This window comes from Trichechus manatus, unplaced genomic scaffold (assembly GCF_000243295.1).
Source record: "Trichechus manatus latirostris isolate Lorelei unplaced genomic scaffold, TriManLat1.0 scaffold00170, whole genome shotgun sequence".
Classification (NCBI taxonomy): Eukaryota; Metazoa; Chordata; class Mammalia; order Sirenia; family Trichechidae; genus Trichechus; species Trichechus manatus.
In genome coordinates, this window is record NW_004444106.1 from 3041530 (window position 1) to 3057178 (window position 15649).

A 15649-nucleotide genomic window follows, 5' to 3' on the forward strand; every position below is an offset into this window, starting at 1 on the left:
GGTGAAATGTCTATTCAGGTCCTTGGCCCATTGTTTAAATTGAGTGATTTATCTTTTTATTGCTGAGTTGTAAAAGTTCTTTTTATATATTCTGGATACAAGTCCCCTTATCAGATATATGATTTGCAAATATTTTCTCTCAATCCGTGTGTTTTATTCTTTGCTTTTTAGAATGAAAATACACTAAATACACTGTTCTGTAACTTGTTCTCTCTTTTTTTTTTTTTTTTTAAACAGTATGTCATGGACACTTTCAATGTCAATGGACAGCTACCTCATTTTTTTTTTCTTTTTTTCCTACAGCATTTTTTTCCTTCCTCATTCTTTTTACAGCTACATAGCATTCTATTATGATTATACTGCAATTTACTTGGCCAATCCTCTACTGAGCTTTAAAAAAGTCTTAAGTTGGTGTGTTGGTGAGAGACTGTGATACAGCATCTCTGGGGCAGGAAGGAGAGGCGGTCTTCTGATTACTGAGCTACCCACTCTTGGATGATGTGAACCTGCAAGTAGGCACAGGAAACATCTCTAACCTGCTAACACTTCCTTTTTAACTGTGGTTTCACAACCCCTCCAGCGCACACCCCCAGTGTAACCAGCCTCTCGCCTCTGTGAGAAAGTCTTACTGCAAGAGGCCCCAGGGCATTATCATTTCCCTCTTCCACCCTGTCTAGGTTGCCGGCAAATCCCAAGGGCCCTCTGGGACTGGAGCCCGGGTCCACAGGTCCCTCCGGCAGCTTGAGAGATGAAGAATTCCTGCATCATCCTAATGAGGCTGCTGCTGTTTGGGCCCTTTCTCTTCGGTAGGCAAAGGAGGAAGGGAGGGGAGAACAAAGGCGGGGAAGGGACGAGTTTCTGTCACCAGACGAACTACAGGGCTTTGTGGAACTCGATAAATGAGGAGCTGTTCTAAGGGTGGGACTGGCCATAAGTAATGCTGGGTCCAGAAATCCTGGAGGGAGACGGGGAAACAGAAAGAGAAAGAAAACCAGAGGCAAGATGTGGGAGAAACACAGAGAAGGGAGACAAAGCCGGTGATGGTTAGAGAGAAGGGTGGGGTGGGTCCCTTTAAAAGGCAGATGGTTAATGGATATGTACAGTTTGGAGGAGGGTGCTGGGTTCTGGTCCTCCCCTGGGTACTGCCTCTCTGTTTGATCTTAGGTGAGACTTTTCCCCTTTCTGAGCCTCTTCATCTGAACAAAGAAAGGGGCAGCATCTCTGACATCCTAGGATGCTATGAAATAAGCCTTATGCCTGGAAGGAAGGCAGGACCAGAAAGGACAGTTTGGGGTTTGCAGATGATGCCTAGGCTGTCTGAGGTGGGGGGTGGGATGGGGGAATCTGAGATCTAATGGTTAAAGGCAAGACTGGTCCGTGGTGAGGGTGGGAAGTGTGGAAGCATCAGATGAGTGAGGAGGCAGCCTCACAGGGATCACGGGATCCTTAATCCCCAAGTATGCTGGAGAAAGTCTGAGGCTGATTATCTGAGTTCTCAGGGTGCATGGGCCCTGTGACCAAGGGAGAAGTGGGTATGTGAGAGGAACATACTGCCTTGGAGCATCCCCATCTTGGTCCCCTCCGGGGAACCTGATCACTCTATGCCTCAGGGAGGAGGGGTGCCTTTCGGCCTGTTCCTCTCTCATGGTCCTTCTCATCCTTCTTTCTTTGAAGAGAGGACAAGCAGGAAGTTGCTGTGTCCTTCCCAGGCCCGGGAACTGCCAGAACTCTAGGTAGGAGGGAGTCGCTGCTTCCATGTTTCCCAGAGTCAAGGCCATCAAGGGAAAGTCCAGGAAGGCAGGTTCTAGCTCTGCTTCACTCAGGTGTGGCTGGCCTGCAGAGGAGGCAGCCTTGTTTTACGCCGTTGTGTGAGTCTTTGGGAGTCCTGTTCTGGTAGGCCTGAAGTTCAGCACCCATAGCTCTCAGGGAACGCACCGGGGTTCCTGGCTGAAGTGGCTTATGCCCCGTCGTCTCTCTTAGCCCCGGCCTCAAGCTACAACCTGGACGTGCTGCACGCACAAAGCTTCTCCTTCCAAGACTCCGGGAGGCATTTTGGGTATCGTGTCCTGCAGTTTGGAAACAGGTGAGCTGCCCCCCACCCCACCAGTCTTCTCGGCCCCACACAGGTGAGGAGACCCTGATGTCAGTCCTGGTTCTTTCGCGGTGGGCAACCATGACAGCGTCACCATCCCCTAGGACTGGCCAGTTGGTGAATTGGGGCAGGTCGAGAGGACTTTCCTGTCTTGAGTGTGCCAGTGGGATTTCTCTGGAAACACAGGAACAAGCAAGGCTATCAAATAGGTTGAGGGTGATAGCCACACCATTAAAGTGTCACACAAGTGCCTAATAGGAGTAACATGTCAGGGCACCTAAAATACTTTGTAGCACTTTCTGAGGTTCTGACTCTCTCCCTGACTAGACAGTGAGCAATCTGAAGCAGGATTTTTGTTTCTGTTTTTTCCCTCTATCTCTACTACATCCCTCAGCCTACCACATAGTTGTTGATGTTGTTGTCAGGTGCCGTCGAGTCAGTTCCGACTCATAGCGACACTATGTACAACAGAACGAAACACTGCGCCATCCTCACAATCGTTGTTATGCTTGAGCCCATCGTTGAAGCCACTGTGTCAATCCATCTCATTGAAGATCTTCTTCTTTTTTGCTGACCTTCTGCTTTACCAAGCATGTTATCCTTCTACAGGGACTGGTCCCTCCTGATAACATGCCCAAAGTATGTGAGATGAAGTCTCACCATCCCCACTTCTAGGAGCATTCTGGCTGTACTTCTTCCAAGACAGATTTGTTCATTCTTCTGGCAGTCCATAGTATATTCAATATTTTTTGCCAGCACTATAATGCAAAGGCATCAGTTCTTCGGTCTTTCTTATTCATTGTCCAGCTTACGCATGCATACGAGGCGACTGAAAATGCCATGGCTTGGGTCAGGCGCACCTTAGTCCTCAAAGTGACATTTTTGCTTTTTAACATTTTAAAGAGGTCTTTTGCAGCAGATTTACCCAATGCACTACATTGTTTTATTTCTTGACTGCTGCTTCCATGGATGTTGATTTTAGACCCAAGTAGCAGTTGTGTCATAAATGGATTTTGAATTGATGACTGATTTAATGAACTCATAATGTGACTTTCTGGCAGACTATTCTCTGAGCCTCAGTTTTTCTAGTCCATAAATTGAAAGAGTTTTTAATTTTCTAAAGTTTTGGTTTATGGGATTATTATCTCAGATTAAATAGAGATGAGGTAGGAGGCTGAGGAGCTCCCCTTTAAGGGAGTGACTGTTTTGCTTTGAGATACCTGGTGAGGGATCTGAACCCCATTAATAGGCAGGTGTGGGTGGGTAAAGATCTGGGCATTCCATCTCACAGGTGAGATTTCTCACCAGGGTTGTCATAGGAGCTCCAGGTGAGGGGAACAACACGGGAAATCTCTATCAGTGCCAGCCAGCCACTGGACGTTGCCTACCAGTCAGACTGAGTGGTGAGTAACTGGGGAGGGAGTTGGGAGGAGTGGAGTCTCAGGGAAATCAAGGCTGGCCCCAACACACCTGGATTTGCCTAAGTTCTTTCAGACCAACCTTCTGATGCCTACAGGTTCCAACTATACTTCCACGTATTTGGGAATGACCTTGGCGACGGACCCCACAAATGGAAGACTTTTGGTAAGATTTTGTGTAGGGTAATATCAGAGCCTGTGAAGCTTGATGCTAGGAAAGAGAGACTGAAAAAAGGAAATGGAGAAAAGATCCCACAGAAGGTTAAAGGCATCAAAGAGATTCAGATTTCATCAGTGTTCATTGAGAACCAACTGTAAGCCAGCTATTCTCAAGACCTTACTCACCTCAGTTTCTTTTCCCAAATATGAGATATCTATGACCATTGCTTTACAAGATGATTTTTGGTGGTACACAAACTTTTACTGTTTTAATAGTTATATATTTATTTAATGGCTTATTGGAAAAAGAAAATACAACAAGCACATAAAACTTGTGATTTCTTGAATTGTATTGCTTAGGATGAGACTAAAGTTAAAAAAAAAAAAGTAGATTGAAAGGAAAATATTAAATAAATAATAGTACGGATGATAGGCCCATATGGCAGAAGTTGTCACGTGGTACACAAATGCTTAAAGTTTAGAAAACACTGCCTTACCTCTTATAACCCTCAAGACAGTCGGGTGAAATAGGAATCAGTATACACATGTTACACATGAGGAGTCAGGACCAAAGAGGTTAAGAGACTTGGCCAAGATCACATGATTGCAGAGTGGTAGAGCCAGGATTTGAGTCAAATTCTCATATGATTCCAAGTCCATTGCTCTTTCCAATTCATCCCAGTAGCATCCTTCTGACACAGCTATGTGAGAGATAAAAGACTGAGTGAAATATTGAGAGACAGAAAGACTGAGTGAGCTCCAGTATTTAACTGGAGTTATATGCCAGGCATTGCGCTAGGTTCTGGTGGGGTAAGGGGAGTGAGTTACAAAGATGACCATGATATGAGCCCTGGCTTTCAAGAAATTATGGTCTGGCAGGAAAGATAGTCATAAGTGAAAGAAACAGCATGTATATTCTGGGACTGTTGAGTGATTTGGCGTAAATACAGAGTGTGTGATTGGGAATGGGTGAGGGTGGGTCTATAAAGGTAGGACAGTGCCCAAGTGTAAGCAATTTTGAATGCCACGTTAAGGAGTTTAGGCTTTATTCTATAGACGGTGAGTGTCCAATGACCCCCAGCACTGGTAGTAGTAATGGAGAGGCAGATATAAGACATTGTGGAGGCAAAATTAACCGGTTGCCTTGGTAACCAGTTAGCTGTAAGGAGTGAGGGAGAAGGACCATGACGCTGAAGGTTTTTGTTGTTGGCTAATGACGTCCAAAAGACGTACAGCAGGAGGAAGCCCCAACCCTTTTACCTTTGCTTCCTTCAGGCCTGTGACCCTGGGCTGTCTCGGGTATGTGACCAGAATATTCATCTAAGTGGCCAGTGTTACCTCTTCCGTCAGAATCTGCAGAGCCCTGTGCACCAAGGACGCCCTGGTTATCAGGGTAAGCCACCCCAATCCATGGATGAAAAAGACCCCAGAGGTGGGCATCCAGTGGGTTAAAATGTCTCCAAGTGGCTGTCCTATGTGGGAACCAGCACTGGCAGTCCAAACACTGGAGACACTTCACCAGGTCCCTTTATGTCTGGTCTCTGCAGAATGTATAAAGGGCAATGTAGACCTGGTATTTCTGTTTGATGGCTCAAGGAGCATGCAGCGAGATGAATTTCAGAAAATTGTAGACTTCATGAAGGATGTGATGAAGAAACTCAGCAACACTTCCTACCAGGTACATGTATTAGAATTCTTGGTTGCAAGCAACAGTTGCTTGTCTGAACTAGCTTAAGCCTTTATAGAAAATTTAATATGCAGTGTCTCTAGAACCTAAGCGTGTGACTATAACTGGACCTCAGGAAGGGACAAGAATCAAGGAGTAGAAAGCTGCTAGGACTTTCTAGTTCTCATTTCTGTTTCTTTCTGTGTTTTTGCTTCCCTCTTCTTTGTAGACTCGCTCCTTCAGCTTCTTTGGGTCACATGAGTTTATAAAAGCTCCCATGTTCACACGTTAAAGTTCCAAGACAGTTTTTTGCCTCCTTCTCAACCAACTCCTTCCTCTGCAAATCTCAAATTTTCGGGGAAGAGATTCTGACTGACCTAGCTTCAGTTGGGTGACCATCCCTGGTTCAGCCAACTGTATCCAGTTTAACAGGGTTACTCAGCAGGAATATGGCTACTGGGAACCATCCCTACTGAGGAGACAGGCAGACCCAGAGAACAGGAGTTCAGCGAACAGCACTACATAAGGAAGCAGAGGTTTATTTAATTTCATTTCTACGTTTGTTTATCTATTGCCTCATTTTCAAAAGAATGATTTGAGGCAGGAATATAGAGTTGAGTTGCCCAGATCCTAGACAAGAAGTAGAGATTGGAGCGGATAAGTGGAAAGAGATATGTAACTACACGTCATTTCTTCCTTCCTGTTCTAGTTTGCTGCTGTTCAGTTTTCCACAACATACAAAACGGAATTTAGTTTCTTGGATTATGTTCGACAGAAGGACCCTGATGTCCTGCTAGCCAAAGTAGAACACATGGCCCTGCTGACCAACACCATTGGTGCTATCAACTATGTCGCGTGAGTTCCTTTCTGCAGGAGAGAGCCTATGCATTTTAGCCTCTTCCGGTTGCAAGGTGCAGAAACTCAGCTGGGTTGACTCAGCGAGGGGCGGTTTGTTGTGAGAATTCAAGTGAAGCAATGTTAGTCAAGTTGCTTTTGATTGTAAGTAACAGAAACCCACTTTATACTGACTAAATACAAAAGGGAAATTCTTGGGAGGATACAGTGATAGCTCATGAACTTCTGGAACAGGAAGTGTTGTCAGGCCTCACGAGGATCTGGAAAGTGATCATGAACCTAGGCAGCTGCAGTGGGGGGTCAACTTTTGAAGTCAGTATGTGGAGAAAAATCTCAAATAGTTAAAATTATACTTGAAGAATTCCTGGAATTGTTTATAAAATTCAGTATACTCAAGTCCGATGTTTGAAACTGGCATACCCTGATATCCTGAATACAACGCAGAAAATTTTTTCCCTCAAAGTTGGATCAGATTGCTGTGTTTAAATTGAAGCCTGGATTAAAATAGTTAGATTATGTCAAGGGCCATACTGTATTAAAACTAAAACATAAAAGCAAACCTATCTTTAAACATTGGGGCGGCCATGAGAACACAGAACTGATTTGGGGAAGGGGAGAATGGTATCTCCTGTCTCGCACTCACCCTGGGCAGACACTCCAATTGAGTAGAGTACAGGAAGGATCTTGTGCACTATTACACTGATTTTTCTCATTTTCATTTCTTTGCCAAGCAAGTATAGTTAAATTTGCATGAGTTAAACATACATGTGATATACTTCCTTAAGACTTTCCATGTGTGTTTCCAGCTCTTTCCTTTTGGGGCTCACTTGGTCTGCCATGTCTACTTTATTCTTCTCTCTCTGTAGAGATATGTCAAACATACATCTACTCAAAAAATGGCAGCCTCAGTTCAGATGAACAACCTGAATTCCAGCTTCCAAGACAGAAAATCTGATTGGCTAATCCTGAGTCAGGTGTCCATGGATCCACTCAGCTATGGCCTGGTCTACACTATGGCATAGGGTCACCCAGCACAAACATGGATTCTAAGGTCCTACTTCTGTGGGCAGGGGGTTGTTCTTGGAGAAAGGGGACACTATAGCAGGAGAAGACACACTAAAAGGTGTCAATTGTGGAAGCAAAAAGAGGCAGTCAATGGGAATTTATTTAACAAATATTTCTTGACCATCCACTGTGTGATAGATCAGAGGTTGGCAAACGTTTTCTGTGAAGAGTCAGATAGTAACTATTTTAGGCTGTGCTGGCCAGCTATGGTCTCTGTTGCATATTCATCTTTGTGTTTATAACTCTGCTTAAATAATAATCAGCGCAAGGCTTATCCCCAAAATGTGAAGATAATTCATATCCCGGCTTTTCTCTTCTCCACCTCTGACACCAGCCACCCACATAACGTTTCTGTCTCCCTCAATCTCTAACTACTCAGAGTTAGAGCTTTACAAAACGACTGCCTGCACAGTTCTCTTGTCCACCAGCCACCCAAAGCTGGTTCCTCACAAATTAGGATTCTGTCCTCCTAATCAGCTACCAAATAGGCAAATGTCAGGCACTGCTGGCTTCCACTACCCGCAGTGGGTTCCATAATTCACTGGAATGACTCACAGAACTCACAGAAAGAGGCACACTCACTGTAACCTTTTTTAATATAACCACAAAAGGACATACACGAAGAGACGCACAGATGAGGTCTGGGAGGAGTTTTCGGCACAGAGCTTCATGTCCCCAGAGACATGCCAGTCCACCCACGTGCATCATCAGTCCGGAAGCTCAAAAGGGAGCTCCAAGGCCTAGAATCCTTTATAATAGTTATTGGGGCTCAGTGTATATGCATGACTGGAACCTTAATGCATAGCCAACGATTGATTGAATCACTGAATATCCATGACTGATTCCATTATGCCCCCCTCCTTTTTCCTGAAGTTAGTTCTCCAGATGTGGTGCCTTGGGCCCCCATCTCATTTATACTCATTTAAGTGTTGCCTAGGGAGCCCCGGTGGCACAGTGGTTAAAGCACTCAGCTGCCAACCATAAGGTTTGAACCTACCAGCCAACATGCAAGAGAAAGATGTGACAGTATGCTTCCGTAAAGATTTACAGCCTTGGAAACCCTATAGGGCAGTTCTACTCTGTCCTACAGGGTTGCTATGAGTCAGAATCTACTTGATGGCAGTGGGTGGAAGTATTGCCTGGCTGTTTTATGGAACAAAGAACACCTTGGATTGTTAGGGAATTCCAAGGGCTGATTTCAGAAACGAGAGACAAAAGGTCGATCTAGTTCTTTGTCTCACAAACCCTTTAAAAATATGGAAAGCATTCTTAGTTCATGGATTATATAAAAACAAGCCACAGGCTCGATTTGGCTTGTGGGCTGTTGTTTGCCGATCCACAGTCTAGGTACTGGGAATATAAAAAACCAGTTTCCATCGAATCGATTCCGACTCATGGTGACCCCATGTGTGTCAGAGTAGAACTGTGCTCCATAGGGTTTTCAGTGACCCATTTTTTGAAAGTTGACTTCCAGACCTTTCTTCCAAGGCCCCTCTAGGTGGACTTGAACCTCGGTTAGCAGCTGAGCACATTAACCATTTGCACCACCCAGGGGCTCTACTAGGAATATGGCAGTAAGCAAAACAGACAAAAATCTCTGCCCTCTTGGAGCTTGACATTCTAGTAGTGGAGAGAAATATGATAAACAGGATAAATAAGTAAATTAGGTTAATATACTAGAAGGTGTACATATTATAAAGAAAAGTAAAGCAATATTCAATAAGAAGAACAGGGAAGGTTGTGTTTAAGCAAAGACTTGTTGGAGCTGAGGAAGCGAGCTGTGTGGATACCTAGGGGAAGGCCATTCCAGGCAAAGAGACTTGCAAAGGCCCTGAGGTGAGAACATGCTTAGGATGTTCAAAGAAGAGCCAGAATGCCAGTGTGGCTAGAAAGAAATAATGGAGAGGGGAAAGTAGTAGGAGATGAGGTAAGAGAGATCATGGGAATTCGGATCAGTAGGGACTTGGAGGCTGTAGTGAGGGTTTTGGCTTTTCCTCTGAATACGATGAGAAGTCATTGGAGGTTTTGAGCAGAGGAGTGACCTGATCTTATTTAGGTTTTTAAAAGGATCCCTCTGGCTGCGATATTGATATTAGACTGTAGTGAGGCAAGGGTGGAAGCAGAGAGGCCAATTAGGAGGCTATTGAAAAATCCAGATGAGAGATGATGGTAGTTTAAACCAGGGTGGGAATCCACGAACTGGAGCCATGGTAGGGGCACATTCATTTGGATGGAAGTTGGAGAAACATTTTGGATCCAAGACAGAACTAGAGGTCTTAACAGCAGACATTTGGGGCCTTGCCCATCGGTGCTGTTCTGTGAGTGAGGCCTGATCCTCTGTCTTTGGCAGCTTCTAAGTAGCTTTCCCGCCTTCCTTTCTGTATCTCATCCACCTCCCACAGTGGCATCTCCAGCCTCATCGTGTGCTTTTTCAGCTTCTGCTACCAAGTCAGGCCATATTATAAGGCATGGGATGTGGATTGGCTGCTCTTTGATTAATTGTCCATCTCTGGTTATCTATGGCGGTGGAGAGGGAAGGGTCACATGTTCACCCAACTGACTTCAGAAGGAGGCTGTGGCAGGGTAGGATTTTTGAGCCTTAGCCTGTCCAGTGTTCAGTCCTCCCTTCCCTTTATTTCACATGCATGAGCACCTACTCTGCCAGGAGTCAGCAAATCAAACATGGTCCTTTCCTTGAGGAACTCAGGGTTTAGGGGGAAAACTGAGACAGAAACAAGCCATTATAGTTCCCAGGGTAAGTACTGTAGCTGTGATCTTTGGGCAGCCTGGGGATGGTAGGGAAGGCAGAGGAGGCAAAGGAGACACTGTATGAGCTTGCTCTGGAAGAGTGGCTTTTCAGTGTTTTTTGGCCGGGAACTCTGTTTTTTTTTTTTTTTTCATTGAAACCTCAACAACATATCTAACGGATTAACACTGATTAAAGAATAGTCACTATGTGATTGAAGTGGAGAGAGCCTGGCGTCACCCCTCACAAAGCCTCATCTTACTGCTCATGGACCCCTGAGATAACTTTTGAACTAACTAGAATACAGTTTGAAGACCACTGGTCTAGAAGGAGAGGTGTGGCAGCAAAGATGAGGTGGAAGGTTCCAAGGAGAACATTGAAGGTTTGGAATATCTAGCTGGGAAATATGAGAAGGGCTTTTGCATAATGAGGGGGCAATGACCTGATTAAGAGCACTGGTAGGAGGGGGGATGAGGTGGGAGGGGGAAGGCCCAGGTATGGGAGGAGTCTCTCACTTCCCTCCTTCTTGAACACAGAACAGAGGTGTTCCGACAGGATATGGGGGCCAGGCCAGATGCCACAAAAGTGCTCATCATCATCACAGACGGGGAAGCCTCTGACACTGGCAGCATTGACGTGGCCAAAGACATCATCCGCTACATCATTGGGGTATGGACCCCTAGGCTCCTGGCTTCTTCTTAAGTCTCATTTCTCCCTCTCCTCTTCCTGAATCCCATTCCCCTTTCTGCTGGGAAGCCGGGAGTTGTGAAAATAATAGAAAACTGGTCTGGGATTCTGGGGATGCCAGCTCTTCACTCCCTCACAGATTGGGAAGCATTTTCAGACAAAAGGAAGTCAGGAGGCACTCCACAAATTTGCCTCAAAACCCATCAACGAGTTCGTAAAGATTCTGGACACATTTGAGAAGCTTAAAGATCTATTCACTGAGCTGCAAAAGAAGATCTACGACATTGAGGGTGAGTGACAGACACTGGGAGGGAATGTTTGGGAGATTGTGTACAGAGACTTCCCTGGGTCATCGTACTGGAGACACAGTGAATAATAACGAGCACTTACTGAGTATCTGACAGTGTGTATCTGAGTATCAGAGTTCTTCTGAGAAAAGCCTCTAGAAGGAATTTAGGCAAGGGTGCTAAAAGTGGCCTCTGATCTTTCCCTCCAAAATTCCGTCTTCATTTTGGAGCCTAGTTTGATCCAGGGTAGGGCCCAGGACTGACCTTTATCTTGCTGGTGTCACCTGAGCCCTGCAGAATGACTATAATTCCTTCCTACCCTCACTCAACTCTCTCATTTCACTCATCCTAGCTCCAAATTACTTAAGATGTTGGCAAGCAAACAGGGGCCCAGCGTGAGGAGCCCACAGGCTCTCTTCCTTGGCCCAGAATAAGGGAAGGTAGTTGGAGCCCTGGTGGCATAATGGTTCAGAGCTTGGCTGCTAACCAAAAGTTTGGCAGTTTGAGTCTACCAGCCGCTCGTTGGAAACCCTGTGGGGCAGTTCTACTCTGTCCTGCTGGGTTGCTATGAGTCAAAATTGACTCTACAGCAATGGGTTTGGTTTGATTTGGTTATTGTAGTCACCAGGTGGAGAGCTGGCTATGGGGGCGGGGGGGATTTCCCCAGGAAGCCTAGTCTGCTAAAAGAGACGTGATTCCCACGGGCAAGTCTCCTTTGATAGGACACAGCTTTAATGTTCAGTTTAGTTGAAGAATAAATGTGGTACATATAATTGAAACAGGCAGACATGCTCAAGAATCCACTCCGCTTCTGACTTGCTGAGTGACCTTAACTAGGTCACTTTCCCTCTCGGAGCCTCACTGTATGTCTCTGTTAAATGAGGACAATACTACCAATCTCACAGAGTTGATTAGGGTTTAATTACTGAGCAAAATGTTTGGTGTATTGTAGGCTCTCTATAAATGGTAGCTCTTATCTCTAGCCCTTATCCCTTACCCTGACCTGGCCAGCTCTTACTCATCCTCCAGATCTTAGTTTAGATGTCCTTTCCTTTAATAAGTTCTTGCTGATCTCCCGAGTTTGGGTTAGATGCTTCTTCCCATGGGTGTTGCTGAACCCACCATATGTTCTCTATCAGAGCCCTGTTATACCGTGCTGTGTTATCTACTCAATATCTGTCTCCCACACTAAATTATGAGGACTGTCATGGCAAGGATCGTGTGTACTTTTTCACCATTGTATTGCTGGCACCAAATATTTGGTTACTCTAGATATTTATTCAACGAATGAGCAAGTCATCATAATTAATTGCTAAATTTCTTGGAAGATTACATATAACCAAAAAAAACTCATTGCCATCGAGTTGATTTCAACTCATACTGACCGTATAGGACAGAATAGAGCTACCCCACAGGGTTTCCAAGGAGTAGCTGGTAGATTTGAACTACTGGCCTTTTGGTTAGCAGCCAGTCTCTTAACCACTGCACCACCAGGGCTCCTACATGTAACAGGTACTTTATATTACTTAACTCAATCTTCTCAGCATCCTTGTAAGTCTGGTGGTATTTTCGTTTTATTAATTCATGCTTGCAACAACCGTGTATCAGGCACTGTGACTAAGACTCATGGGGATTTTGCCAAAGTAGCGCTCATGTTCAAGTTAGATAGAGAAAGCTGGTAAACAAGTAAACAAACATGATAATTAAAGATTGTGACGCGTCCTATAAAGAAAATGAATAATGTAATAAGATAGATTTAACCGGGAGAGACCACTTCAGATAGGCTTTTCAAAGAAGATCTCTCTGAGGTGACTTTTGAGCTGAGACATGAAAGATGAGAAACAAATAGCCATGTGAACAATACGGGCAAAGGACAGAGAGAAGTGCAAGTTCAAAGTCTAGGAGGTGGGAAAGGGCTGGGCATGTTGACAGAATTAAAAAGGTCAGTGTAGTAACTAAGGGAGAGAGAAGGCGGGAGAGAAGGTGGGAGATTTCCAGGCCCTCATAAGAAGTTTAGATTTAAGTCCAAAGAGCAGCAGGAAGTAATGAAGTTTTTTTTTTAAATTTTTTTTATTGTACTTTAGATGAAGGTTTACAGAACAAATAGTTTCTCAGTAAACAGTACACATACTGTTTTATGACATTGGTTAACAACCCCACGACATGTCAACACTCTCCCTTCTCGACCTTGGGTTCCCTATTACCAGCTCTCCTGTCTGCTCTTGCCTTCTAGTCTTTGTCCCTGGGATGTTGTGCCCCATTAGTTCATTTTGTTTTATGGGGCTGTCTAGTAATGAAGTTTTTAAGAAAGGGAGAAAGGTTATCTGATACACATTTTTGAAAAAGGTTACTCTTGCTTGCTCTGTGGAGAAAACCATGGAAAGGAGAAGAACGGAATCAGAGACCAAATTAGTGAGCTATCGCATTAGTTAAGCAAGAGATGAGGATGCCTTGGACCAGTGTGGTGCCAGTACGCATTATTCAGAGAAGGGGACGGATATATTCTGGAGGTAGAAGCAGCAGGATTTGGTAATAGGTTAGAGACAGAATAGAGATAAAAGGAAGAAGCAAGGCTGATCCCTTGGTTTTTAGCCTGATTTGCTAGGTGGGTGATGGTGCCATTCTCTGAAGTGGGGAAGCCTTAGTAGGAGCAGAAATCCAGAGCTGCATTTTAGACACGCTGAGGTGGTTCAGGGACTCATGGAGTTTTACATGAGAAAGTTGACTGAGGGTTAAGTCACTGCCCAGGTCTGTTCAACTCTAAAGCTCATGCTCTTTCCTCTGGCCCAAAAGGAAGTGCTATCCTTCTTTCTGGTCCCTTCACGAGTATCACTATTTTTACTGCCCCTTGGGTCTCGGCCCTGTTCTCCTCTACTTGTCCTCAGGCACAAGCAAACAGAACCTGACGTCCTTCAACATGGAGCTGTCCTCCAGCGGGATCAGTGCTGACCTCAGCGGGGTGAGTGGTGGAACGGAAGCAGCGGGCCGGGGGGCAGCAGCTGAGGAGTGTGTTGTGGGCATGCAGCCCACTCCAGAAGGATGGCTGACCCCTGCTCACCTTCTCTGGGCAGGACCATGTAGTCGTGGGGTCAGTTGGAGCCAAGGACTGGGCTGGGGGCTTTCTAGACCTGAAGGCAGACCTGCAGGATGACACATTTGTTGGGAATGAGCCACTGACACAGGAAGCAAAAGAAGGATACTTGGGTGAGTACTTTTCTGCCAAGTACTTTTGGTTTTGAGAGGGCGGAGTCGCTCCCACTAGCTTTCAAAATAATGATGAAAGCAATTGAGCAACTCAGCATGAAAAACTTAGAGTTCAAATACGGTTATAACATCTTTTTTTGGGGAATCCCTGGGTGGTGCAAATGGTTAACGCTCTCAGCTGCTCACTGAAAGACTGGAGGTTTGAATCCACCCAGAGGCACCTCGGAAGAAAGGCCTGGCGATCTACTTGCAAAAAATCAGTCACTGAAAACCCTGTGGAGCACAGTTCTACTCTGACATACTAGTACTGGTATAACATTTTTAATTTTTCCAATTAATCACTTGAGCGCTCACCTGCCTTATTATTAGGAGAACCAGTAGCTCTTTCTTGAGGCTTCATCCTCTTGAATTATCCAAGAACTCCAGAGGTTCATTCAGTTTCAAAAGTTCCTTTGATGCCAAGCATAAAGGAAATGAGAATCTGGTCAATCCACAGTTGCTCTTGCTTTTCTCTGCCTCGTGATGGCATTGTTGAAGTCTTGTCCTGCGGATGCTTGTCCACCCAAGGTGACACCAGGCTCAGGTGGCAGAGAGGCCTCACTCTTGTGCTCTGAGGTTGTAGCTATCTGAGCTTACATTCATGTCGTCAGCCCATCCCAAGGTACAAGCTGGCTCCAAGAGCACCCAGATAGGACTGCTTCCAGGTTCTCCTTTCTCATGGATCAAGAACCACCCCTCATTCCACCCTGCCTCATTCTGACCACTGTACTGGGATGCGATCACTCCTTTGTTAAACTCGCAGAACACAAACATCTTACTAAATTCTTTCCCCGAGAAGATTGATACTGCTCATCTTGCATCCACCCTTCTAAGGAGGGCTACCCTAAGTGATTTGTTTCTTTCTTTACTTTTTTTTTTTTTTTAACTTTCTTTACTGAATAAATATTGTGTGCCAGGAACTGTTTTAAGCACTTTACATTACTAAAATATTCCATCTTGTTTTATCCTTTCAACAACCCTGTAAGGAAGGATTTTTATTATGTCTATTTTATGCATGAAGACACAGAGCCGAGGAGACTTTAAGTAACGTCCCCAGGGTCCACCTACAGGTCCACTAATAGGTGGAGCCCAGGTATTCTAGCCCAGAGCCTATGCAATTACCCATTACGCTTACTGCCTTCAAAGGGGTTTTCTGTTTTGGAGTATACTATACATAGCTGGCAACATGGCTCACATACGAAGTGGAAAAAACTCTAGTTTAATATCTAGTTAGGCACCCCACTATATTATAATATATAATGTATATTATACCCAAAAAAACCAAACCCACTGCCATCGAGTCAATTCTGAGCCATAGGAACCCTATAGGGCAGAGGAGAACTGCCCCGTGGGATTTCCAAGGCTATAAATCTTTACGGAAGCAGACTGCCACATCTTTCTCCCTTGGAGCAGCTGGTAGGTTCCAACCAC

The 15649-nt window shown here is 45.0% G+C and overlaps 1 protein-coding gene across 1 annotated transcript in view; it reads left to right on the plus strand.

Annotated features, from left to right (window-relative positions):
• The first annotated feature begins 561 nt into the window (after positions 1-561).
• The window catches only part of ITGAL (integrin subunit alpha L), a 43768-nt gene continuing 28680 nt past the window's right edge, over positions 562-15649 (plus strand). The window contains exons 1-11 of the mRNA XM_004386768.2: positions 562-806; positions 1981-2083; positions 3401-3495; positions 3609-3676; positions 4945-5062; positions 5217-5347; positions 6045-6190; positions 10538-10670; positions 10828-10978; positions 13861-13934; positions 14047-14179. Coding sequence (XP_004386825.1) covers positions 749-806; positions 1981-2083; positions 3401-3495; positions 3609-3676; positions 4945-5062; positions 5217-5347; positions 6045-6190; positions 10538-10670; positions 10828-10978; positions 13861-13934; positions 14047-14179 — 1210 coding nt within the window. The 5' untranslated portion in view covers positions 562-748. The remainder of the gene's footprint in view (positions 807-1980; positions 2084-3400; positions 3496-3608; positions 3677-4944; positions 5063-5216; positions 5348-6044; positions 6191-10537; positions 10671-10827; positions 10979-13860; positions 13935-14046; positions 14180-15649) is intronic.